Below are 26679 nucleotides of genomic sequence, written 5' to 3'. Positions count from 1 at the left end.
AAGAACAAGACAGTTAACTGCGTACTCAGGTTTGCTAACAGTTTATCTCACTAAATAAAAAACTTGTGTTCCCTTGAAATCAAAGAAAAGTCTCCAATAAATGTGTACAGTATTTAATAGGAGATACAAATAATCTGTGTTTGGAATTAGTGAAGGAGAGCAGGAAGAGAAAGAATCACTGTTGGTTTTTTTTAAGTCATTTTAACTTTGATCTAAATTTAAGTAATGCATACTTCCTGTGGTAACTTTTCTTTTCAAGTTGCAATGTTTTTGATGTCAAAAGTGCTCTGAAGCAGTATTTTTTGGTGGAGTTTTAAATGGGAGGGGACAGGGGGTGAGACACAGACTAGGTTTCATTAAGAAAAAATACTGTAGATGTGTGTGTTTGTGTACATTGCCTTGTGGTCTGCTGAATACTAAACAATTTGTACTGATAACACTCTGGGCTTTGTTCCTTAGGTGGGACAATTTTGATTAGAAAAATGTTTCTCCTAAACAATTAGAAACTAAAAGGACTTTTTAAAAAACTTCTTTTTGTCAGTTTTTTGTCTGAAGTTAAATGTAATCATATATCCAAACACAGAAATGCCAAGCAGTGTCCCTCTTCTCTGGCCCTCTAAGTCCTAGGGCCTCAGGCCTGGGGCAGAAACAAACTGTGTTTCTGGAAGGAGGGGCCGACCACGGAGCTACTGAGCTAAGGTGGACCTCGAGAGTCACCTTGCCCTCTAGCGTGTGTCAAGAGACTTGAGTGACAGTATGTGTGCCTGCCATCCTGAACTGCCACTAGCTCTGTATATTCTAATCCAGTAAACCCCAAAAGATTAAAACACCCACAGTTGTCAGAATGGCCTTACAGCATACTTTATGTAAGATATTGCTATTAACTTTCCATGAAGCCCTCGGTTTCCCCATTTTATGATTTTACTGCATTACAAAATAGCTGCTATATAGAATTCTGCACTAACATCCAAGTTTAAGGGTTAATTACCAAGAAGGTTTATATTCTTAGGCTGTTTGCCTTGTGAAAGACACAGAGGCTTGAAAATCATCTCTGCCTCACAGGAAGGGTAGCAGCTGTCAAGACATCAAAGTGAAAGAAATAAAGGAAGCCAAGTGCTTAGAAACCCGGACAGAGCCCAGCTGCAAGCATGTGCAGCCCCAACTCCCCTGAATCCTGCTCTCCATCCAGACCCGCCTGCACCAGCTTCTGCTGACTCAGCAGGTTCAAGGCTACACATGGCAGGGGTGCTGCCCTCTCCTCTCCCCACGCACACCTAGTCCCCGAAGACAGTGACACATCAGATCCACTTACAAAACAAGTGTCAAGGACAAATTAGCGAACCATTTTAAGTAGAAAAGCCCGCGTAGCTCCTTTTCTTCTTAACCATTCACATCTTACAAGGCTTGAGGCCCAGGGCAGAGCTAGGGATTGGAGGAGAGTGGAGAGAGCAGGGTGGGGTCTTGGTTCATTAACCCAGCCAGAAACACCTTATGCCAAGCCACTGTGTCAGTAATAACTTTTTTTTAAATAAAGAAAATATTAAATGATTTACACTTTCCTTGTGATGTCATTATGTCCTCAGAGTATTATCAGGAATGATTTTGAATTATCATTTAGCTATCCTGGATTTTTTCAAAGATTTAAATCTTCAGATAAGAACAGCAGAGAAAAAAACAAGATGGCGGCATAGGTAAACACCGGGAGTTTGCTGCCTCGAACAACCACTTCAAAAATACAACTAAAAGACGGAACGGACATCACCCAGAACCACAGGAAGGCTGGCTGAGTGGAAATTCTACATCTAGAAGGAAGAGAAAAGCATACCGAGACTCAGAGGAGGCGCAGTGCATAAGTAAAATACTAAGGTACAGAGGCGCACAAGGAGTGGGCTGGCGGCTGAGGGCGTGGTTGTCGTTTTCAATCAGGAGGGAGTCTCAGGCTCTGAGCTCCAGTTCTGGGTGAGTCTCTGGGGACCCAGACTCATACGGGAGAAGCGGGACTGTCTGGCATCGGTCGGAACTCGAGGGCAGCTTTCTCTCGGAGGGGCTTGCAGTGATTGCTGAGACACTGAGAAGCCTGGCCTCTGAGAGCAGCCATAACTGCTAGCCCCGCCCTGTTGGTCCCATGGGATCTGCCCTGCCCAAGCCCTGCAGGGAGGCTATTGCTGGATAGCCTCAGGCAAAGGCTAGATTAGCACGTCCCTAGAGATCCAGGAGCCAGTGTACCCAGAGGTCAGAGTGGGACCATCCAGTTTGCAGCTCCATGGAACCATAAAGGACACACTCAGTGAGCACCAAAGCCCCACTGAAGCAAGTCTTGCCCCGGAGGGGTTTCTCCAGCACAGAAGTTCTCCCACTGTAGACACAGCTGATTCTCATAGCCAATTGGCCTGGAGGTCAATTCCTCCCAGTGATAATTACAACCATCAAGGCTTAACTACAACAAGACTGTGCACAAAGACCACAAGGGGGTGCACCAAGAGTGTCCTCCTCAGGTAATTGGGGAGGCTGAACCACTGGGCCCTAGAGGACACTTAGCACAGAAAACCACTTTATCAACAAAGGGAATCATAAAAAATGTGGAGACAAAGTAAAAGGACACAAATGAGAGAAATGGAGGAAAGCAAACTACTGGATATAGAGTTCAAAACCACACTTTTAAGGTTTTTCAAGAATTTTCTAGAAACTGCCAATAAACTTAATGAGACCTACAAGAAATCTAATGAGACCCTGAAATAAAGAATATTATACAGACTCCCAACAGCAGACTAGAGGATCACAAGAATCAAGTCAACAATGTGAAATATGAAGAAGCAAAAAACACCCAACCGGAAAAGCAAAATGAAAAAAGAATCTGAAAATACGAAGATAGTGTAAGGAGCCTCTGGGACAGCTTCAAGCATACCAACATCCGAATTATAGGGGTGCCAGAAGATGAGAGAGAGCAAGATATTGAAAACCTATTTGAAGAAATAATGACAGAAAACTTCCCCTACCTGGTCAAAGAAATAGACTTACAAGTCCAGGAAGCGCAGAGAACCCCAAACAAAAGGAATCCAAAGAGGACCACACCAAGACACATCATAATTAAAATGCCAAGAGCAAAAGACAAAGAGAGAATCTTAAAAGCAGCAAGAGAAAGAAACTCAGTTACCTACAAGGGAGTACCCATACGACTGTCAGCCGATTTCTCAACAGAAACTTTGCAGGCCAGAAGGGAGTGGCAAGAAATCTTCAAAGTGATGAATGCCAAGAATCTACAACCAAGATTACTTTACCCAGCAAAGCTATCATTCAAAATTGAAGGTCAGATAAAGAGCTTCGCAGACAAGAAAAAGCTAAAGGAGTTCATCACCACCAAACCAGTATTAAATGAAATGCTGAAAGGTATCCTTTAAGAAGAGGAAGAAGAAGAAAAAGGTAAAGATACAAACTATGAACAACAAATACACATCTATCAATAAGTGAATCTGAAAATCAAGTGAATAATCTGATGAACAGAATGAACTGGTGATTATAATAGAATCAGGGGCATAGAAAGGGAGTGGACTGACTATTCTTGCGGGGGAAAGGGGTGAGGGGGATGTGGGAAGAGACTGGACAAAAATCGTGGACCTATGGATGAGGACAGTGGGTGGGGAGTGAGGGAGGAAGGTGGGGTGGGAACTGGGTGGAGGGGAGTTATGGGGGAAAAAAGAGGAACAAATGTAATAATCTTAACAATAAAGATTTAATTAATAAAAAAAATTTTAAAAAAAGAACAGCAGATAACACAACTGATTACTTCAGGTTTGCATTTATATATGATGGCTCAGCTCTACTAACATCAAGTCAAACTTGACCTCTCCTTTCTTACTATCCATTGGCCCTTACATACCTTTTATACGGATGGTCTAAGAAATTCTTTAGCGTGAATCAGAAGTTTTGGTTGAGAACAGAGTTACAATGATTTTCATTAGGTTTGAAAAACCAGTCAAACCCTGATCTTAAAATGAGAAAGATAAATAAATAACTTAATTCAGTCTGTACAGACAAGGACCCCACTTTGAGGAAGTGATTATCTCCAATTTCGGCATCGTCTGCTAACAGGCATCAAACTATAGCTGGCCTGCGGGCCCCTTGGGCCACCGCCTGCTTTTGTGGGGCCCACGAGCTAACAATGGATGTCAATCGGGTCAAACTCGAGTATCGAGGCCTGGAGCACAGCACAGCGCTTGTGTTCAGTGTCTGTGTCCGCACTGCACAGACTGTGTAGCCTGCAAAGCCTAAAATATTTACCATTTGGCCCTTTCCAAAAACAGGCAGTCAACCCTGCCCTATGGTAATGTCACTTGTTACTAGATAGAGTATTTGGAACTGTTTCAATCAAGTGAGAAAATTAGAGAAAACTTATTTTTATCTCATCACCTGTGGCCTCAAAATGCCCCTGTGGAGAAAATCCTTAATGGATATGGGTTAGCAGCCTTGGGGAATACATTATAAAACTTACCTGGTCACTAGGCTCAAAGCTCATCTCCTCCTTCTCGGTCTTCATAGCTATTAACTTTGTGTTACTGGCAGGGTCCGTCTTACTGTCCAGCCGCTCAAGTTTGGGGGTTATTTCCGGTAAGCCAATGTCTTTAGTATCATCTTTATCCAGCAAATAGCGAAGTAGTGCATTCTCTTTCTTCTTGGGGCTCACTGGCTCCTGTTTCACAGTCACCTCCGAACCAGGAGCTGTGCTGTTGGCCTCCTGGCTCAGCTCTTTGCCTGTGGCTTCCGCTGTTAACTTAGCCAAGTCCACAGGAGAACTGCTGTCCTGCAGGAGTCTGTGCAAAATCTTATGCTTCTCCTTGAGTGAGGTCCCATGTGTCGACCCGGAACCGGGCAAGCTACCCGTGGAGTCCTTGTTTGTGTCCGACAAAGAGCTGGACAGCGGTGAAGGCTCCATCTGGTCGGATTTGGTGGTCAGCAGCTGGAGGAGTTTGGTCTGTCCTTTGCTGTCATGCAGTCTGTTCTGCCCATCAGCTCGCTCGCTGCTCACACCCTGGGGTCCACTGGCCTCACTGGTGTCCTTTTGCTCTCCAGGATGGCAGCTGCTCTCTGCCTGGCCAGCTGGGCCTTCAGGGGGCTCCCCATACAGCCCAAAGCAGTCTTTGGAGTCCAAGCTCCCCATCTTGCCGAGTGGGGGAGGATTCATATTCACTGGGGAGTTTTGCAAATTGCCCATTTTTAGGTCCGGCGAAGCCAACGATGACCCCAAAGAGACCCCGTGCCCCTCGCTGAGGGCCTGAAGTGCGTTGAGGGAACTGTTGGTGTAGCTATGGCTATTTCCTGTGCTGCTGCAAACTCCCACGGGGGAATGCAAGCTTCCTGCAGGGGAAAACTGGCTGGGTGGGATTCGGGGGCTTCCAGCCACCCCAGGGCTCATGCGATGTCTCGGTGAAAGCATGGAGGTGGGCTGGCCTGGATTCATGCCAGGGCTGCTCTGTGAGGGACTGTTCATTTTGAGTGCATAGTTACTACCCTGAGGAGTGGTGGCTTGCATGCCCGACACATGGTTCAGTCCCCCGGAACCACCAAACCTGCCCATGGGCATGCTCATTTGCTCCTTGGGGCCGTTGATGGGGAAATTCATATTGCTACCAAGGGCCATGTCCTGACCTGGGTTCGCGCTGCACATGCCCTGATGGGCAGGGCTACTGGAGCTAATTGGATTCAATGGCTTCCCCATTGCTTGTCCAGTCAGATCCGGATTCATTAAACACACATTCTGCTCTCTGTATAATGAGGAAAAAATATAAGATAAAAGGCAAAACACTTAGCAAGTTGTTATTAATTTTGAAAAATGAAATGGCCTCTTTTCTTTAAAAGAATGAGCTATACTTAAAGGAAAGATAATACTTTGATGAAACAATCTGCAATTATGGGCAAGACTGAACATGTTTAGTGTTGGACCAAGAGGGATGTTTTTCAGTCAGCTCATTAAGATGTCTGCGGTTTTCCAGAGGAGGGGCGTGTTTGAATCTAACTACTAGCACACTGAAACTGTAGTTATTAGAGGGGTTCCAATTAATTATATATCTGTCTCACTTAACACTATCTTACCATGAATAACTGAGAACTTGAACAATCCTACAGAAATGACCCACACAAGTATAGCTGCCTTCAGTTATTTACCAGAGCTCACAATTCCTAACAATAGACACATCTGTAAGTCTGGAGAGCTCTGATGTGGACGAATTGGCTCAAGATGAACAGCAAACTGAGTGGGAAAAACTTGCCCCTGACTATTAGGAACACGACAAGTTCCAGAGCCAATATAGTTACCAAAACTGTTTAGAATCAGGTCACTTAAACAGAGCCCCACACCCAGGTCCCCTGTTTGTCAAAGCGAGAGCCTCCAAAACAGACAGCATGGGAGGGGGCTTCAAAGTGACCTTAGTTTGTGACCTGATTTCCCAACTCCTAGATAACCCCTCCCACTGCCTTACTAATGACCAAAAGCAGGTTTTCTGAGCTGGATGATTTTCCAAGCCCTATGAGCTTTAATTTACAGCCTTGGCAGTCACTTGTGAGTTACCAAATGTGTTCACAAACCCAAACAAAACAGGTTTCACAAATTGTCAAACATCAGCTTTCAGTTAGGGGGTGAAATCTGGCACATCTGTAATCACTTTCAAATTGTTTCAGTTTGAGGTCAGATTTATTAACAGTTGGCAAACAGTGATGCCTGATTTTTCTTTTTTTCCCAAAATAAGAAAGTAAATAATTGAGAAATGCAATAAAAGGGGATTCTTTCCCAGAGCAACTTTATATATCTTCTGATAGTATCTCGTAAAGTTTTATATAGCACGTACATAAATATTTATAGCACTTGAAATGCAATCATTTTCCTAAATTTGTGCTCTAAAACAGTATGGTTCATGACATTTATTTTTTAAATCAACGTTTAGTTTAGTTTTCATTACTTTCATTTCTTATGGAAATGTTTATTACCCTTTAATTTAAAGTGTAATGTCAAGAATCTAACCCTGAGAAAAATCTAAAATCTTCCTTACACGTGTATATATTTGACAGTTTTAGGTTTAAACACGTAGGAACAGAAATCATGCTAGTGGCTTCAGTATTCCTGCCTGGGGGTGTCACCCCTGGGACCTGGTCAGTTTCCCTTCTCCGATGTAGCAGGCAGTCACGGCAGAGCAAAGTCCGGTGAGCCTGTGTTCTTCCCGCCAGTTTAAATACCCACTAGTACTCAGGCTAGACATAGCCCTACTTAGCTGGTATAATGCAATGTCTTTTGGTTAACAGCAATTTGACCTTATATTTTACACACCTGGGCTGATCAGCAGACATGTCTAACAAATCTGAAAGGGTCTGGGATGACTTGTGACTTTTCTAACATCTCCTTTAACCCGGGAAGGGAAGACAACTTCTTAGAACTAAGCTTACCTGTGAAGCATATGCAAAGATATGACAAGCTGAGGCTCATTAGTAGTCTGAGAACGGATGAGCTTGCTTTTCGTTTGTGCAGCAACAAGAGTGCCGTCGGACAAGGAGAAACGGTAGATCTGACTGAAAGCCAACCCTTGTCTCAGCACTGCGGGCGAGCAAGGAAACAGAACACACGTTAAGGAAACACAGGGGGTGGGGGCGGGACAAGACATAATCCCAGTAATAAACTGCACTATGTTTAATATTTTCCGACCAGCAGTTAGAGTTTAAGCAATATTTCATGATATTGAAAGAGTGTAAACAAACAATTTATTAGCTCAAAACAAGCTTTTAAAATTATTGATTTAAAATGTTAGAAAACAATGTAGAAACATGATACCTCTTAGGTGTACGATCTGCCTTTTATGTCCCTTTAAGCTAATACAAGTATAGTAAAATTTAGGACAGTAAATATATTCCCTGAATATTCATCTCAGTTACATACTGTTCAACTCATCATTTCACTCTACTATTCCCCAATTCTGTTTCTCAGTGTGTAAGAAGCATTATTTCTGTGGTTAAATCAACAGGAAGTAAAAGATAAACAACCAGAAAATCTTTTCAAAGGAAAAAAAAAAGGCCAAATAGAAAACCAAAACAACAAAAGTACAAATCTTAGTGACATGGAATTGGTTTAAGGTCTTTATAAAGAATCAGATGTTTCTGTTTTCAAGACACTGGCCGAAAATAAAACACAGATCAACTAGGTTAAAATAATTTCTCTTAAAATAAAACTTCATGGCTTATCTTTTAATACAACTGTATTTTAAAACTGTCAAATAATGCATATTAAAAAAAGAATATCTCGATTCAGAAAAAGTAGCCATATAATTTAGTTACCTCTTAAGCCATTTTAAGAAGACCATATCTGTTTTTTACCAAGTAACTCTCAGCATACATTTTGTGGGCGAAAAGCCCCAAAGTGACCAATAACATTCACCATTCCACAAGGATGAAGAGAGGAAGAGAGAGGCTGACACATGCTGTAGATCTGATTTCGTGGTAAAATCTCACTTTGAGCGCTTTCCCTAAAGAAACCCCCTCTGCAGTGTGCTACCTGGCCTCAATTGTCAGGTGCATTACTCTGAAGTGGTCCCACTGGAAATGAACGACTGTTCATATGTGTACCTTGCCTTCTACGTAAGTATGTTCCTAAAAGGTAGCACAAATACAATTTTCATAGTAAGATTCATATTTCCAATGGCTTAGCATTTCAGAATTTAATCTGACCTTGGATGTGATCCTTTAAGAGTTTCCATTTCCATTTGATCTACATCAAACGTGTTTACTAAGAAGACCAGTGTTAGCGTGCACATGAAGCGCTTAGGAAGCTCTCCATTTAAACAAAGCCCTCCAGTAGATTTTTACTCAATGCAAATGATTACCCTTGATCTTACCTACTTTGTACATTTAGATAAAATGTATTTCATGTATTTCAGAGTTTCCTTTCAGTGGGTCCCAGCTAATGAAACCTAGCAGAGTGCCGAGTATATCTTCTAAACCCTCGTGAGGAATCAGGAAGCCACAGACATTAAATGTAGGACATTGCTACCCAGGGCCCAAGGACGTGTTTGCCAATGGTGAGCGCTCATTTTCTGCTGTTACGTTTCTTTTTATTTTAAACCAGATCTGGTGAAATGGCATTGATTCCTATCAAATATGGCTTTTTTACTTCCTCTTATATTTTTTTTGACTTAAAAGAAAAATGCTGGAAGACACAAATTGTTGGATTATGTGCTTATTGTAGAAGTAACGATAAATAAGATTAAAAGGATAAATAGGATGAGGAAAAACTAAGGGAAAGAAGAGAGGTCATTTGCTATGATTTGCCCGTTTCATCAGCGAGCTTAAGAGCATCAAGTTTAAACATATAAACACTACTGGTAAATGCCAAGGTTGCGGATGCCCATGAAACGGAGGATGCCAAACTAAAACTCTATTTTCAATAATGAGTTACAACTTTTCTCTGCAAAACTGCAGACAACTTGCCAAATTGAGTGGTGAGGCACCCTGCCTGCCCCCGGTCCTCACAAGCAGCCTGGCCCCCAGCTGTGGACCTAGGTGCCCACAAAGAGGACAAAGTTCTCCTTTGTTCGCATCAATTTAACAAACAACCAGGAAGCCCTTGAGGAAAAGGAATCCTGTGGAAGAACGCTGGGGGCGGCACAGTGGAGTGACGGGCAGGATGGGCCAGATGAACGCCCAGTGCCCACACTTACTACTTGCCCAGGAGCCGCCACCTCACCTATGCCGGCTGCTGTCTGCAGCAGGAGTCACAGTGCCTGCTTCACAGCGGGCCCGTGAGATAACGGGACGATAACGGACAGTGCCAGACAAGATCAGGTGCTCAATGAGGGCGGCGATTAGCACTGAGACATGACTGAAGTCTTGGGTTTAGTTCCAGTTGTCCTATTAATTAATTTATGATCTCAGGCAAGCCACCTCATCTTTCTGACCCTTCCAGAAACATCTGGGTAGCCTTCAGTGATCAGCATCTGGAAGGAGGGCTAGTCACTTCAATAAAAAATTCACAAATTTCACTTCATTCCTCTTTCCTCCTTACGATTAAGACATTTCTTTTGATTTAGATGGTACCTCATTGTCTTATACATCTAGAAGTCTTAGAATCAAAGACAACGAACTCTTTCCCTTTCCTTTCATCTGTTCCGTGAAATCATCATGTCCAAGTCTATGTCCCTCATCCCACTTTCCTGTCCTATGGTGAAAACTTCCTTCAGAAGGCAGGGCTTTCTGGGCATGGCACACACGGACACAAAGGGTAGCCAGACCCAAGTCTGCGAGGTGAGCTTCAGAGAAAGCTCCCGCAGGAAACAGCAGTGTAGCAAAATCAAGTTCAAGAAAACTCCCCTTTGGAGACGCTTACCTTCATGGTGATGCCTCTTGGCATAGGACAGAGACTCCCCCTCGTGCTGGGCATGGAACTTCTGAATGCACCTCCTCACCAGGTCCTCCCAGCCGGGCTTCATGGCGGCCCGCATGGTGCTTGTGTCCAGTGATGTGATCTTGCCTAGTGAATACAGCAAGTATTATACCTACGTGCTGACCCACTACTATGGAAACAATTAAAATTTTAAACGATGAAAATTTATTTATTTACAGTAGTACATGGACTAACAGGGTAGATAGTGAAAATAATTGTCCCTCCCTGGCCCGTCCTCCAGCTCCTCAGTGAGTCTACCCAGCAGCCACGGGTCCCAGCGTCTGCCACCGTCTAAGCACGTTCCTTGCATGACAAATACGCAAGCATCTAAAATGACTTCTTTGGTCTCCTTTGCAAAGAAAATTTACCTTGGAGATCCTGGCGAGTAGTAAAACTTTCTGATGAGGGAAGAACCGGTCTTTCCTTCATGGGGACTCTCCTTGCCACACAAATCAAGCAGGACTGCAAATCTTCAATCGAAGACACTTAGGGTTATCACATAAGGCCTTTCAATGATTCAAACAAACTCAAGTGTATTTATGACAACACAGCTTGTAAATTAACAAGGAAGAGAGCGACAAAATGCCATGTACCTCTGCTTTTCACCGGCTCTATGCTCTCCTCCACTGAAGTGGGAAGCAGCTGGGGAGGGGGAGGGGTGAGCTGTGTAGGATGAGCCGGGGGAGCCGGGGATAAACTGCTGAAGCCACACGATACATGTGATAAAAGAATATCCACCGTCCTAGCGTTAGCAACCTGAAACCGTCCACCCAATGACGGAGAAGAATGGAATCCTTTCTTATGAAACGGCAGACCCTACCAACCAGCTGAATTCATAACAAAGTAGAGAAATGATGAAAACCAAAATCTGACACGCTGCTTTGTCAGGGGTTGCCTCTTGAGTTTCAGGTTTACAACAACAAGGAAAACTAGGTATACCTTCTACTAAACTATGTAAATAACCCTATGATGACAATATGCAATTTAAAATAAAGAATATGAACTAGGTCTAGCTCAGAATTGGAAAACAAATCCTAGAAAATGCGGCATGTGCCAAGTTCAGAATCTTGGCCGTGGCTGGTTTCCCACAGAGCCGGTGCTAAGTGTTTACTCCATACCCACTGCAACTGTTTTATGCATCTATGTCCACTTCTGGAGAACAGGAAATGTTTCATTCATCTTTGTAACATGCAGAGCGCATGGCATAGCCCTTTTCAATTTCAAAAAATGCGAGTAAAAGGTTGTTAAAAAGAGTCTCTTCGTATCTTATGTAAGGGTTTTATGATTATTCACCTTTAAATTTAGGAAAAAATTTCTTCAAACATATCCAGTAATAACAGGCATCACAAATTAAATGTAATCCTCATCCTTAGGATAATAAACACTACATTTCTGAGCACTTACTATGAGATGGACATCTGTCCAGCTGCTTTTATACGCTACCAATTCATTTAACTCTCTTAACAACTCTTTGAGGTTGGTAATAGCATTGCCTCCATTTAACAGAGGAGAAAACCAACCATAAAGTTTTAGTAACGTGCTCAGTATCATGCAAAACTTTGGTGAAACCAGGACCTGAACCCTGAGCACATCATGGCTCAGAAACTCTACTCATACTGAGAGCTAGCACCCGGAATCAGATTTCAAATGTCCCAAAATATGTAAATATACCACACCAAAACAAAAATGAGCTCAGCTATATCTGTTTATACTACTTTTGAATATTATCATAGATGGATGAATCAGCAGTACTTACTCTGTCACATACAAGTGAATAAAATCTTTCGACATTCCATACCTATGTATAAACTTAATTTTGAAGAACTATGTATTATTGTCTATGACAGCTCTATTACTTCCTTTCTAATACAATTTAAATTAAAAATTACTTACATTTTTTTAAAAGGGACTAAATAACTAGACTTAATGCCAATCATGGTTCAGGCACAGCCATGTAATCCTTACTACATTCTGACACTGCTACTGTTGACTTCGCTTGATTCTAGAGCAAACTCCTGTTCAGAGAGCTCAGTAGAGCCTAAGAATGATGCTTCTGCCCACGTGGTCCTCAGCTCCCCCTTCTCTACGCATGCAGAACGCACTCTAGGCATGTCTGATATTATATCGGGACCCTCAGCTGTGAATGGTTTGCTTGGAGGGTGCAGGGGTGGATACTATATGCCAGCTTCTCTTTAAGGGGAAGAGTGTAAGAGCTTAGAGTCTGAAACCCCCTCCATTCCCCACTCCCATCTGTATCCTCTCTTACGTATCACTGTGGACCCAGCATCCATGGATAAACTATATGGAATCCACTAATCCCTTGAAGTACAGTTGACCCTTGCACAACACCGGTTTCCCCTGCACAGGCCCAACTTAGACATGGATTCTTTTTCAATAAATACATATAGTACTGTAAACTTATTTTTTCTTCCTATGGTTTTCGTAAAAGCATTTTCTTTTCTCGAGCTCACTTTATTGCAAGGATATAATCCAAGCAATATACAATTATGTGCTAATTGACTATTATCAGTAAGGCTTCTGATCAACACTAGGCTATTAATTAAAACTGTTTTTGGAAAGTCGAAAGTTATACGTGGGATTTTGATGATGCAGGGATTAGCGCCTCAACCACCGAATGGTTCAAGGGTCCACTGTACATGAAAATGCTCTCTGTACCATGTGCACTTTTCTAGGCTGTGGCTCACAGCTCGCAGCAGCTCATCCCAGGAGTCCAGGCTCCCCCAGAGGTTCAGCCACTAACAGGGCAGCCATTAGCCACACCTAGCTATTTAATGTAAATTTAATAAAACAGGAAACTCAGTCTCCCAATCGCATTTCAAATGCTCTATAGCCACATGTAGTTAGTGGCTGCTGTGCTGGACACTGATGACACAAAACAATGCCGTCACTGCAGAAAAGTCTATTGAGTTGTTCTAAAGACTTACAAATAAAATTTATCATAAAAATTCTTAAGTAGGTGGAAAAAACAAACAAAAAAGACATCTCTAAATTTTTCTTTGTGTGGCCACTAATTTTATATTATTAAGTGTGGAAGAAGCAGCATAATAATAAATACACGAATATATAAAATATACGAGAGATTTCATCCTACCTTCTCCTTCTTCCTTGATGGACTTTGGTTGAGAGACAGCAAAGCACTGCATAGTTTCGTATTTTTGATGTGCTTCCTGGTTATCATGACCTTCCTCTTCAGCCTCAGGCAAAGGTTTCACCAGCATCCGACAATTGAACGTATGGCTGTTGCGCCTGGGAGGTTCGCCAGACCAAGATCCCCCGTTCACTGAGCAAGGCAAAGAAATGCGAAATTATAAAGAAACCAACGTGAGACTCACCAATGCCAAAATATCAAAATATACAGGAAGCATAGAGTCATTTTATTTTTATATAGCGCTTATCATTTTCTATTGTAATTTCATAATCTGGAGGGGAAACATTCTTGGGTGAATGTTTCAACTTGGGAAAATTCTAGGAATTTTCAGAATGTCTTTTTACCCTTCCCTTCAAGTTCAGATCTTGACTATTTATTAACAGAATACTATAGTTTTCCATTTTGAGGTTTTTCAAACTCTGATTTCTTGGAAATTTATTTGAATCTATTTGCATTCCAATTTTACATGTTGCCCCTACTCAAAAATCTGTAAGTGGCACCAACTATAGCACGCATTAAAATTTTTAAAAAAATTGATTTTAGAGAGAGAAAGGGAGAGGGAGAGAGAGATAAACATCTATGTGAGAGAGAAACATCCATAGGTCACCTCCTGTATGTACCCTGATGGGGGACTGAATCCAAAACCTGGTTCACTTTTAGCCAGCCAGCATGGCTCAGTGGTTGAGCATCAACCTATGAACCAGAAGTCACAGTTCAATCCCCAGGTTTGGGGCTTGATCCCCAGTAGGGGTTGGGCAGAAGGCAGCCCATCACTGATGTTTCTATCTCCCTCTCCCTTCCTCTCTGAAATCAGTAATAATATATTTAAAAAGAAAAAGTCACTGGTTAGAAAGCACTGAACGGGCCAACTAGATGTCATGGGTGTTTCGGCGAATGCAATGTTAATCCTACAGCCACTGGGCTGTAAAGGAGTAAAAAAGGAAACGCATGCTAGAGAGAAAAAGGCAATTATCAAGTCAACGGCAAGAAATTTTAGAATTACAGAAGGAACCAGAGCTAACTTTATACGTCGATGCAGACATTTGAGAAGTCAATTTCATCACCAGCATTCTTACAAGCTTATTTACATAATGAGGACTACACAGAGTAATCAAAGGAAAAGGAGCTCTTATTAACTCAGGTTAATAAGTAATTTGAAAGTATAAAAAAATACAATATAAAGTAAGGCAAGGAACTCCTTAGACAAGTGAATTAATAATAGTGAATTAATAAGTATAGGTCCTTTGAGGAAGTCATAAAATTACTGAAGAGATTTGAAAATATTAGTTACTTGAAATAAAAAATCCCATTTACTAGACAATATAATAGAAGAATCTCACACTAGTATTCATATATTCTGTATTACTCTTGCAAGTCACTTTGAATAAGGGGTTATCATATCAGGGAAAGGCCAGCCGTAATGGAATTTGAAAAGACCTTTGCCTATTTACTGTGGTAGCGATAAAACCAGTTAATATAAACAGTCTTAAGAAAAAGAACAGAAATACTTGCTAACTCAGGACTTGACCTTATTCTCTCTTAAAATATGCACTTCTTTTTCTCCGTGAAGATGTTCTTAGCATCATCAGTTTAAGTGAGAATATTTAAAACAGAACCACTTAGTAAGCGGGAACAGCCATACTCCAGAGCAGCAAATAGAGTGGGCCCACGCTGTGAACCACCCAGTTTAATATGGGCCTTAATGATCACCAACAGCGCAGGTGAGGAAGCCAGGAGTTGGGCACAGGGAGGGGCTAGGAGGCAGTACCTGATCCAGACACCTGCTGGGCCGCTGCGTCTGTGAAATGGAAGAGCCCATTTGAAGCTCTGGGGCTGAGAGCATGCGAGCCCTCGACACCCACTCGTTTCTGAACATCTTACTTTTAGAAAGCTGTACGCACCCACGTCCATACTTTTTTCACCAGTCGGACTTGAAATAGGTTGAATCTCAAACTTCTCATGACCTTCTACTTCTTAGACAGTCATGGAGAAAAGGACAACATAGTCGCTGGCACTGGGTAGAGTGGGAGGCAATTTGGCAGCTTCTTAAATAATAACAACAAAACAAACCCCATGAAAACAGTTGCCATGAGTACTTGCCAGCGGGATTATTTTCATGGACTTTAAGTATAGGACCGAAACGGCCAGTCACGATCAATGTCTGCCGGTGTCCTTTTCTCATGGCTCCTAAGCTTCAATAGTAACCCAGCACCTCTAGACCCCGGTGACACATTCCAGCTCTCTCAGCCCTCAACCAGGACGATGTGTGCACTGGGGGAGGGCAGGGGAGTGAGGAGAGACCCAGCAGACAATCCTTTACCTATAGACTTTGGCAGCAGGTTTTTGACAAATTCAGTGTGGTCCCCAACATGCAGGATGCTATATACACTTTTGTTCATCAGCTCCTCTTGGTTATACCTTAGGTACTGTGTCACATTCTCTGAGACAAACACAACGTTGCCTTCCAGGTTCACTACAAAGAAGAACCCATCAAGGGCCTGAGGGAAAAGACATGGATTGTGTTAGAAAAGATACCACATAGAACCATATGCAATTGTTAAGAAGGGAATGATCCTTTAAGGGAAATATTTAATTCACACATGGCTAGAAAAGCGATCTCTCTTGCCCTCTCCTAGTTTTCAGAAACAACACGTTTTCTGTTGGTGACATTACTTCATCTTAGTAGGTGGGAGAGAGCCCAGATCAGGTTGCTTATCACAAACTAAATGACAAACACTAACTCCGGTAATTTACCAGGAGTAATTATTGCCAAGTAAAACTACAGGTATTTATCTGTATTTTCAAAATGAGGTGGCCCTATTCCAGACGGCCAACAACAAGTTTGTGACCAACCCAATACAAAGTAATGTTGTACAGTCTCCCAATACAAGGGAAGGGGTCACTGATAATTCCCCCCCCAATTTAAGGATAAATGCCAAGAATCACCACAACCCCCAATTTTACTACCTTTAAAGCTACCTGGTTTAAATGGAAAGAATTGCAGATGATCTCAGACCTTTGGAGAAACATCAGTCTTTTACTGTTTGACGTATATGGGGACAAAGTCTGAGAAATCTCTCTGATGTGACAAACCAGTCTTTGTCGGAACCTTAGGCATAGATGTGGCTAGCACTGTCCTGAGACGTGAGGCTCTGGTTTGTGACAGTGAGAACTGAAAGTTAACTGGTCCGTCGGGATGCAGGCTCCTACATCATCCAGATAACAGTAGCATTTTTCCTGTAATGGGTACATAGCCTTAGTCTTCCTTGTCATTCCAATCTAGATTAGGGAAGGAGATGAGGAATCTAGGATCATTTCAGAAAATAAAGATAGTAACGGTAGCTATTGAGCATGTTTCCTGTGCCTTAAACACACTCTCATTTTACTATTACAACTCTGGAGGGAACTGACAGGCGGGCGGGAGTTAGTGCAGGTGCGCCTGCCTCCAGAGCTGTGTCTGGATGACGACACAGTGAGAGTGCTCTGCCCTGCGCTCACCCCAGGCCCTTTCCCAGCGTGTCTCCTCAGTGATGCCAAGGCTGGGAGCTCAGTGAGTTTCCCTTCCTGAGCCCTGCTTGTCAGAGCTCTGTCAGGTGAGTGATCAGGACTAGAAAAGGCTTGTTACTGATAGGCATCCCTGGAGAAGCACCCCCTGGTCTGCCCAGTTGCTGCCATACACTTTCTCCATGCTATGCGTTTATGACTGTTTTCAACACGAATATTACATGTACGTACTGGTATAGTATGTATGTATGGGGCAATGTTTACTTTTCCCCTAGTTTTGTTTTTTCCTTAAGTTATTATTTTACAGGCTCATATTTTGTGAGTGTTCTTTAAGAATATTCCAGCTTTAATTCAATTTTTATCACAAAACTAAGAGCTCTCTCAAATTAGAACTTACTAGAAGGCTCCCCCTACCCCCAAATGAACCCCACTTGGTTGTTCGTTTTTATTCAAAATTTTGTCAGGTTTTACCAATGGTATAAGCAATATGCTGGGGCAAAGAAAAACTATATGTAAATGGCCTTCCAGAATAGGTTGGCACCAACCCTGGAAAACCCTGTGTGTGTGTACAACCATGTGTGTCTGTGTGGGGGGACAGGAAGTCAGCTGATTACTTATGTACCAAGTGTCCTTTTAAGCTCATCGCTTTAGATACAAATTCATCAGGGATTTTCATAATTATATTATGTAGAGTTCACTTTCGAAAGTGCGTGTAGCTTCCTTTTGCTTTTGTACTCTGGCAGAAAGACTGATATGTGGCTTAATATAACTGAAAGAGGAAAATGTTTCATCTTGTAAAACTGTGTTGTTTTTAAAAGCTCACTACGAAATGCTCTGATGAAAAAAGCTGACATTGGGTTTTGTTGCCTAGCAACCACTACGCTATGATGTAAGCATGAGTGTGCATCTGTGCCTAGGAACAGCTTGACAAGAACAAGTTTTCTCTGTTTAAATTATAATGACACGCTAACAGAGATGAAGACTGAGATCCAAATGCTAAGTCACCAGATTCAAGCATTACCTCTCGAACAGATTCAGCAGTAACGCCCAGCCACACTGGGATTTGCTCAGTGCACTGGATTTCAGAAGACTATTTTGAAACAGCAAAAATGTGGTTCCCTTTTATGAGATGAGGCCCACGGACATCTAGCAATCTGATTTCTACACTTAATGAAGGCGCTCTCAAAGGGTCTGAGTCACAGCCTTGTGGTTACTCTAAGCATTTCTTTTTAGCAGCTCAGAAATTTTCCCAGGAGTTTCCACCCTACCTTAATTTTTGTCTTCTGATATAAAGAATAAACACAGACATATGAAAGTTTCCTAATTACAATAACTTGGATTACTATAATTTTCAAATCAATTTTATTTGTAATCCAAGATGTTTTTCACAGAAGTTATCTCCTTTCTTTCGTCTAATTCTACACTTGATCTTAGCCAAAAGGCCGAGAAGCGATCTTTCGTCTAATTCTAAACAGTACACCTAGAATTTTCTTATTTGCTTCTAAGAACGAATTGGGAAGCCGCTCTCTGGCCTTTCCTTGCCTGTTGACTCTGGAAAAGCAGGTTCAATGTTTTTGCTTTTTCCCCTGAAAATTGTAGTTGGAGGATTTCAAGCCCGTGAATCAAGAGAAACAAGCAAAGGCCAACATGGGTCATTTAGAGTCTTTTGGCAGCAGGTCCGGCCCCAGAGAATGAACTTAGTCATTTCTAAATACTACAAAGACTGCATCAGACAATCTTATATATATTTTTTCTGTGCCCACCCCCCACCTTCCAATTATATGGTAGATATTCACAGAATTCAATTTTCTAAAAGTAAAAATCATCTTATGAACCAATTGAAAAAAAAGGAGTGATTACTGGTTATCTCTGCATTAAAAATCCCAATTTCTTATATGTATGTGGCTGCTGCAAAGCTTCTGGGCACGTGGCACTTTTCAATCTCATCCTATCAGCAGAGGGAATTATCCTGAGAACTGACATAATTTATGTCTCAGGGCCCCTCTGCTTCTTGTGATATGTTTGCTGCTATTTCCCCCTCATCTTACCATAGCTTAAATTAAATTCTTGAATTTAATTCTGGAATAGGTACAGCACAGTACTGGGTGTTTAATACTGTGCTAGTTAATAAAATAGGAAAGCTGGACTTTACAAATTCTAGACAGCAGTCTGATCATAAAACTACCTCAAGTTAATAAAGAGCAAGCAGTGAAGACCAACCATTACAATTGTGATCCTTATCTGAAAAGTTCTGCCTATTCAGTTTTTATCTTTATGAGATAAACAAGTTTGAAATTGCCTAAACAGAAAGCATAAACCTTTTTCTGGCACTCAAATTTTAACCTGTAAGGTATATGTATATGAGATACATAAAATCTAAGAATTTGGGGAAAATTTCAAACTGAAATATATCAGAATTTAACAGGACTTGTGAACATGATTTTCCAAAATGAATGCTCAACTGGCAGTGAAAGCCTGTTAATTTATATTCTGGTCTAGTCAGTTTCATTCTAGATCATTCATTTGAAATGTAGATCTGCTGGAATCAGGAGCCAGAAGAGAGAGAGACATGTTAATAAACCCAAGAGGTAAGCAGTACTTTGATCTCAGGAGTGAAAATTAACTGCATTGTCCTTAAATTAGGTTCACCTGAAAATGAATGTAATCATGTGAAAAGATGGACAACATTGTAAACTACAGAAACAATCGAGGTGTGCTACCTCCAGCATCATGGGCCCCAGCGCATCCTTGTCGATGACACCCTGCCCCGTGGATGACACGTCTGACTTCTGCACCTCGTCTATGTTGGCAGCCGCTGCTTTCTCTGCAACAAACGTAAGTGTGAATTAAATGGCAGTGCGATTTCAAGGACAGAGTGACACAGAAACATTTTTATTGTAATGACTTTTAGGTCTCCAGCGGGATCAGATATGACTGTAAAAAAGTTGGAGCACATCCCCACTGGCCCTGAACTCGAGAAGCTGCTGAAGCAGGAGCCAGAACACTCACTCTTCGCCTCCAGAACCTGCAGCTCGGCTCCCTCTCAGGCTGCCGAGGAAATGAGTTTAGTGGTTTTACACTAGTCCCCGACAAGCGTTTTTTCTAGTTTATGAAATTGCTATGTCCTATGACACAATCACTTTCTACTCAAGAGATTCCCCAAACTAGGAAGATGGAGGGTGTGCTGTTCCGAATTCAGTAGCACCGTCACCTGCGCACATTTGAAGAAGGAACAGAGGGGCGTCTAACCTGCTAGGGCTGCTAGCTTGTGACACTCAGTGACCACCTTGACTCCTGTCCTGCTCCACCTCTTGTCACATTCACATTTAAAGTAGCCAGAAAGATTTGGTCCCTGTCTTGTAGACGGCGCTTAGCCGCTTAAGGCAGAGAGGCAAGGCATCCTACCAGGCACCCAGAGAATTCCAGTGGCCGCCCACCCTTTCATCTGGTACAGAGGTGAATACCATGTGCTCCTGGATTAAAATGTGCAAGGCAGCCTTCAGGCCCGGAAAACATTCCAACATGGAAAATTCTCCCCGAAGAAACAGATGCATATTTGTCAATACACATCTTACAGTTGTTTCAAGAACACCAAAAGAGGTTTAAAGCATAACAGATACATATCGGCAACTTGTTAGAAAACAACACAGAAACCATGTACCAATTATCTGTACCTGAATAAATTATATCCTTGTTTACACTGCATGTTATCACTGCAATTAAATGCAAATAAAGGAAACTGTAAATCAATTTAGTACTCAGAATCAACCTGCTTTCATGATCTTGGTAAATTTTGCTGCCTCTTTTATTACTACTATTATTTTTTGTAAAAGGTATTTTACACAGTATTTTGGAAACCTGTAAAGTTTAATTTGCACATGAGAACCTAGAAAATAAAGTTATGCAGGTGCATAATCTTGCCACTCCTGTGATGAGAGCCCCTGAGTGATCTTTCCCAGTGGAACGGAGATGACCTGTGTAGTTCAAGCCTGAGCACAGCCACTTAGCACAAGTAGGAGACAGAGCAAGTCACGTCGAGTTTTTAAGACCTAGTACATCCCTTCTATACATATAAACTTCGACAGAAGTGAATGGGATGATATGTAAACCACACTTGAAAAACTATCAAGTACCCTGGCCAGTGTGTCTCAGTTGGTTGGGCATCAGCCTGTGCACCGAAAGGTTGCTGGTTTGATTCCCTGTCAGGGCACTTGGGCTCAATCTCCAGAAGGGGGCGTGCAGGAGGCAGCAGATCAATGTTTCACTCACATGGATGCTTCTCTTTCTTTCCCTCTCCCTTCCTCTCTCTCTAAAAATCAATAAAAATATTTTTTTAAAAAATCTATAGAGTTAACAAATGGAACTTGCTACTAGCATAGTTGTAATTATTGGCTCCTCCTTACTAAATTCCAAGCCAAGAGCTTGTCATAAACAGACTGTATCTGCTTTTTCAGTTATGCTACATTCCTGACTCACCTCCTCAGATCTAATTGTAACCTCCTCAGCTATAAACACAGATATGACTTGTCTGGTGGCCTTTGTAACTCGGGACTGTATGCATTTGTCAGTCTTCACTTCGTGTTTCCTTCTTGCTGCCTTCCTGACCTAGCTCTTGACTGTTAGGTTCCTCAACGTTTGTCCTATCTGCAGGTTTCGTCTCAGCCCAATTTAGGAATGAAATAGCTCAGGCTCTCCAGAAAATTACTGCATATGACACCCCCATTCCCAGTTTCCTAGAACCCCAATAAATGCCTATTGGGGCATACATTTTTTTTTTTTGGCCAGTTCACTTGGTAAAGCTGTAGATTTCTCATCACTTTCTGCTCACTTTCCTACCCACCAGTCCAGGGACAAGACTGGTACCATCACCTGTAGCTTCATCTAATGTTCACCTATAGTAGCCCCCTTATTCGTGGTTTCACTTTCCGTGGTTTCAGTTACTCAGTCAACAATGGTCAGAAAATATTAAAAGTTCCAGAAATAAATAATTCATAAGTTTTAAACTGTGCACCATTCTGAGCAGGGTGATGAAATCTCACACTGTCCTCCCTCCCTTCCCCCCGTTAATCATCCCTTTGCCCAGTATCTGCATGCTGTAGGCGCTCCCACCCACCAGTCACCTAGTAGTCATCTCGGTTATCAATCAACTGTTGCAACATCATGGTGCTTGTGTTCCAGTTACCCTGATTTTATCAAAACTCAAGAGTAGTAATGCTGGCAATGCAAATATGCCAAAGAGAAGCCGTAAAGTGCTTCCTTTAAGGGGAAAGGGGAGTATAGCACAGTAACATATTTTGAGAGAGATTGATCACATTCATATAACTTTTATTGTAGTATATTTTTACAACTGTTCTATTTCATCATGTTATTATTAATCTCTTACTGTGCCTAATTTATAAATTAAACTTTATAATAGGTAGGTATGTATAGGAAGAAACAGTGTATGTGGGGTTCTGTACTATCCTCAGTTTCAGGCATCCACTGGGGGTCTTGGAATGTGTGTGATAGGAGGGGAACTACTGTAATTTAACAGCCCTGTATTTCAGAGGGCCCAGCAGGCTTCGGATCTAAGGATCCCTGATACTAAATACCAGCTCTCAAAGCCCATATAACAGACATTATATATTTATGTGGCATTTCCACTTATTTTTGCCTCTAGTTGTGTGGCAGCCCATGTGTAGGAGCATGTGCTACAACATCCTGGAGAGTAACTCACAGCCTCTCCCCTGCCTCTTAACTGCTGACAGGGGCCTCTCCCTCCCCTCAGGGACACCTTTCGGCAGCAGCAGTGATTCTCACACTAGAACAGTGTAGGTGAGAGGACCTCCGCAGAGAAGGTCCGGCAGAATTTGCAGATAGGAGAGGCCTTTGCAGGAGATCCTGATCCATCTTCCTCGGAGGGAATCCTGGTCTCCCCACCTCCTGCAGTGAGCAGGTCAGTGCATGAAATAGTGTGCTATCCCCACCAGAGGTAAGTTTCAGGGAGGGGAGCTGTTTAGTACCCACAGTGGCCAGCACTGTCCTTCAGAAGCCTACATTTGGTGGCTGACTGACAGACTAGACCCACTGCTGTCACTTATTCCCAGAAATGTAGAGGTGACTGGCATTGAGGGTGGGTGGAAAAAGAGACTGATTTCTTCTAACTTTAGGCCCACTGGCCCCCAGGGTGCGGGGAACGGAACACCTGGTTGGGTCTATATTGGGAGAAAGCACTTCCTGAGAAGAACAGTCTTAAATAACAAATCATCAGGTAAGGGACAGAGCATCTCATATTCTCTCAGGGTCCCACGTTCTTTTGTCCTTCCACTGGCACAACTGGTGGTGTTATTCTTTTAAAAGAATGGACTTAATTTAGGTTAATGTTGGGAAGCGTGAGATAGGAAGCAGCACAAACTCCCTACCTGTCGCTGAGCCCTAGAAAACGTCAGGCCATTTGTCATACGAGATTCTGATATCACAACATAAGGAGTTATTGCTTTCTGTGGTGTCTATATTGATGCTATAATTTAGGGAAAAATAAACAACATTTGTGACAGTCTATTTCCAAGTCTCTTACAATCAATACCTTGCTAGATGTTTACATTTTGAGGTTCTGATCATCATTCTGAAGATACAAGTCTCCTGAATTCATTCATTAATATTTTGGGCAGTTTTAAAACACAAACTTATAAAACCCAATCAAGCAGGTTCCTAAACACTGATAAGCTTTCATGCTGGGGTATTTTAAATATACTAGCAACATGTGCAGACTCTGAATTTTAGATTTTTATCTGAAAATATGTAGAATGAGAATCGTATCTGTAGGGCATTTTCTTTTATTTTTAGGAATCTACAGGTCAGATATAATTTAAGATGAGAGCCTAAAATTTAAAGCAGGAGATGACTTAGGTCCGACAAAACATATGTTTGGACTCTACTGGAAAGACTACATAAAAACAATTATTGTGAACAATTATTAATAATAAAAAATATTTTTTCTCTCTTTATAATATTCAGCTGCTAAATCTTTAAAAGGAGAAAAGAAGCAGCTAACAAGATGCACACTTGAGACCTATATATAATCCCATTAACACAATAAATTTAATAAAAAATAAAAATAAATATAAAATTATATATTTTTTTAAATTTAAAAATATATTTTTATTGATTTCAGAGGGAAAAGGAGACGGAGTGAGAGATAGGAACATCAATGATGAGAGGGAATCACTGACAGCTGCCTCCTGCACACCCCCTATTGGGGATCAGCTGGCAACCTGGGAATGTGCCCTGACTGGGAGTCAAACTGTGACCTCCTGGTTCATAGGTTGATGCTCAACTACTGAGCCATGCCAGCTGGGCATAAAATTATATTTTAATTAAAAATAAAAAAATTACTGAGAATGGCACTGAAAGAACTAATAATTAATAAATTAATTATACAGAGTAAAAAAAAAAAAACAACAGTTAGAGAGAATGGAGGCCACCATGAGGAAGGAAATCAATCAGTAGCACCAGAATCCGTTCAGTTCTACGGTCTCTGCCTGTACCTGGGGTGACCTGCTACATGTGCAAATGGAATGAATAATTCTTGTCAAGTGAGAGACTGAGATCAATTTAGGGCTAAACTGAGAGAAACTAACTCTAAATTCAAAGAGGAGATAAAAATGGCTGGCCATAGCTGATAATATTTCACATACACCGTAACCGAGTTGGAGTCTGCAGGATATGAAAGGAGATGGCAAAGTCAATGGCCTCACAGGGAAATTGTAGGAATGGATGTCTGGCCCCAAGGAAATCTCAGCCTGGCTTCTGAAAACCGATGCTAAGGAATATTAGCAAAAAGTTTGTCTAAGCGGAAATTGTAGAAATCCCTGACTTTTTAGATGAGATTAGGCGCGTAAAGGATGGTATGGCTGTAGACAAAATCCCTGACTTTTTAAAAAGCGAAAACAATTTTCACCAGGTCAATTTAAAATTAAATTAGTAGAATATGTGATTTGAAAAAAAAAATCTCTGAATGTTGCAATACTTACACAAATACCATTTGTATATTAAGAGGATGGGAAGTTTTCACTCTCATACAAAGGGTAAAGAATTTAGGGCTTTTCACTCCTGTCCTCCTTCAGTTCGAAGGCCGACGCTCTATTCACTGAGCCAAACCGGTTAGGGCTCACTCCTGTCCTCAATAAAAGATTGAGTAGCTGTATTTTTCAACTAGGTTGTTAGCTATTATTCAAAAGTCAATAATATAAGGTGATAGAAAACAGCCAGAAATAAGGTTTTATCAATGTAACTGAATTCTAAATTAAAGTGGCCATGTTTTCTCTCTTTCCCCATTTTTTTTGGAGGCAACCAAATTTTTGGTGGCCTTATTTCGGCAAGGCTAAATAAATAAATAAATAAATGTGGCCATGAATTTTTGTTATTTGGGTATTTTTCATGAAGTAATTACTAATTCTGTTCAATGTTTAGTTGAGCCTTGATCTATATATATGAAAGTCTAAGCAACTGGACAACCAGCTGGTAGCTATGATGTGCACTGACCACCAGGGGGCAGACGCTCAATGCAGGAGCTGCCCCCTGGTGGTCAGTGCACTCCTTCAGCAGGAGTGCCGCTCAGCTGACAGACGCCTCAGACACCAGGCTGACGGCTGGCGAGCGCAGCTGGCGGGAGATACTCGCCCTGTGCGCCCAAGCTGTGGTGGTGGCAGGTGCAGCGGGGCCGGGATGGCAGGAGCGGTGCAGTGCCCAGTCCGGGCTCAGGCTCCTCCCTGGCAGCCTGCTGCTTCATGCACTACTTTGTGCTGTGCGTGAGTGTGGGATTGACGCAGACAGCGGGCTGGAGCCAGAGGAGCTGGTGGGTAAGGTGGCTGCGGCAGCACAGAGCTCCCTAGATCCCCGCCAGGCCGAGGGGCCCCACTGGTGCACAAATTTGTGCACCAAGATTATATAAATCCATGCACTCTAGTATTATATAAAAGGAAGAAAAGGCCTGGCTGGTGTGGGTCAATGGTTGAGCATCCACCTATGAACCAGGAGGTCACTGTTCTATTCCCAGTCAGGGCACATCCCTGGGTTTGAGGTTTGATCCCGTGTGGGGCATGCAGGAGGCAGCTGGTCAATGTTTCTCTCTCATCACTGATGTTCCTATCTCTTTCTCCCTCCCCCTTCCTCTCTGAAATAAATAAACTCAATAAAAAAAATTAAAAAATAAAAAAGGTAAAAGGAAGAAAAGGACCCCTTTGCAATATATTATTATGTTAACGGCACATACACTGGTATCTTTTTTCACTTTACTTTTTATTTTTCAATTACAGTGTACTTTCAATATTATTTTGTGTTAGTTTCAGGGGTACTGCATAGTGGTTAGACAATCATATACTTTACAAAGTGTTCCTCCCCTTATATTTCCAGTACCTGCCTGGCACTATTCATAGTTATCGCAATATTTCTGACTATATTCCCTATATTGTACTTTACATCCCTGTGGCCATTTAGTAACTACCAATTTGTACTTCTCAACCCCTTCACCTCTTTCTGGCAATCCCCCAATACCCCTGTTTTATATCAGTATAAGGCATTTCAGTAAAGAGCATGCTATTTTTATGTACCA

The 26679-nt window shown here is 41.9% G+C and overlaps 1 protein-coding gene across 15 annotated transcripts in view; it reads right to left on the bottom strand.

Annotated features, from left to right (window-relative positions):
* NCOA2 (nuclear receptor coactivator 2) overlaps positions 1-26679 on the bottom strand; it is a 273087-nt gene that overhangs the window by 36867 nt on the left and 209541 nt on the right. For 13 of the 15 annotated variants that reach the window (XM_059672932.1, XM_059672931.1, XM_059672926.1 and 10 more), the window contains 7 exons: positions 19808-19911; positions 15904-16081; positions 13527-13715; positions 10783-10899; positions 10358-10501; positions 7432-7579; positions 4490-5759 (listed from right to left, as the gene is read on the bottom strand). In XM_059672932.1, coding sequence (XP_059528915.1) covers positions 4490-5759; positions 7432-7579; positions 10358-10501; positions 10783-10899; positions 13527-13715; positions 15904-16081; positions 19808-19911 — 2150 coding nt within the window. The remainder of the gene's footprint in view (positions 1-4489; positions 5760-7431; positions 7580-10357; positions 10502-10782; positions 10900-13526; positions 13716-15903; positions 16082-19807; positions 19912-26679) is intronic. The other 2 variants (XM_059672933.1, XM_059672929.1) reach the window with 1 other exon arrangement.

Source organism: Myotis daubentonii, chromosome 17 (genome assembly GCF_963259705.1).
Source record: "Myotis daubentonii chromosome 17, mMyoDau2.1, whole genome shotgun sequence".
NCBI lineage: Eukaryota > Metazoa > Chordata > Mammalia > Chiroptera > Vespertilionidae > Myotis > Myotis daubentonii.
This window is presented reverse-complemented; position numbering and strand designations above follow the sequence as displayed.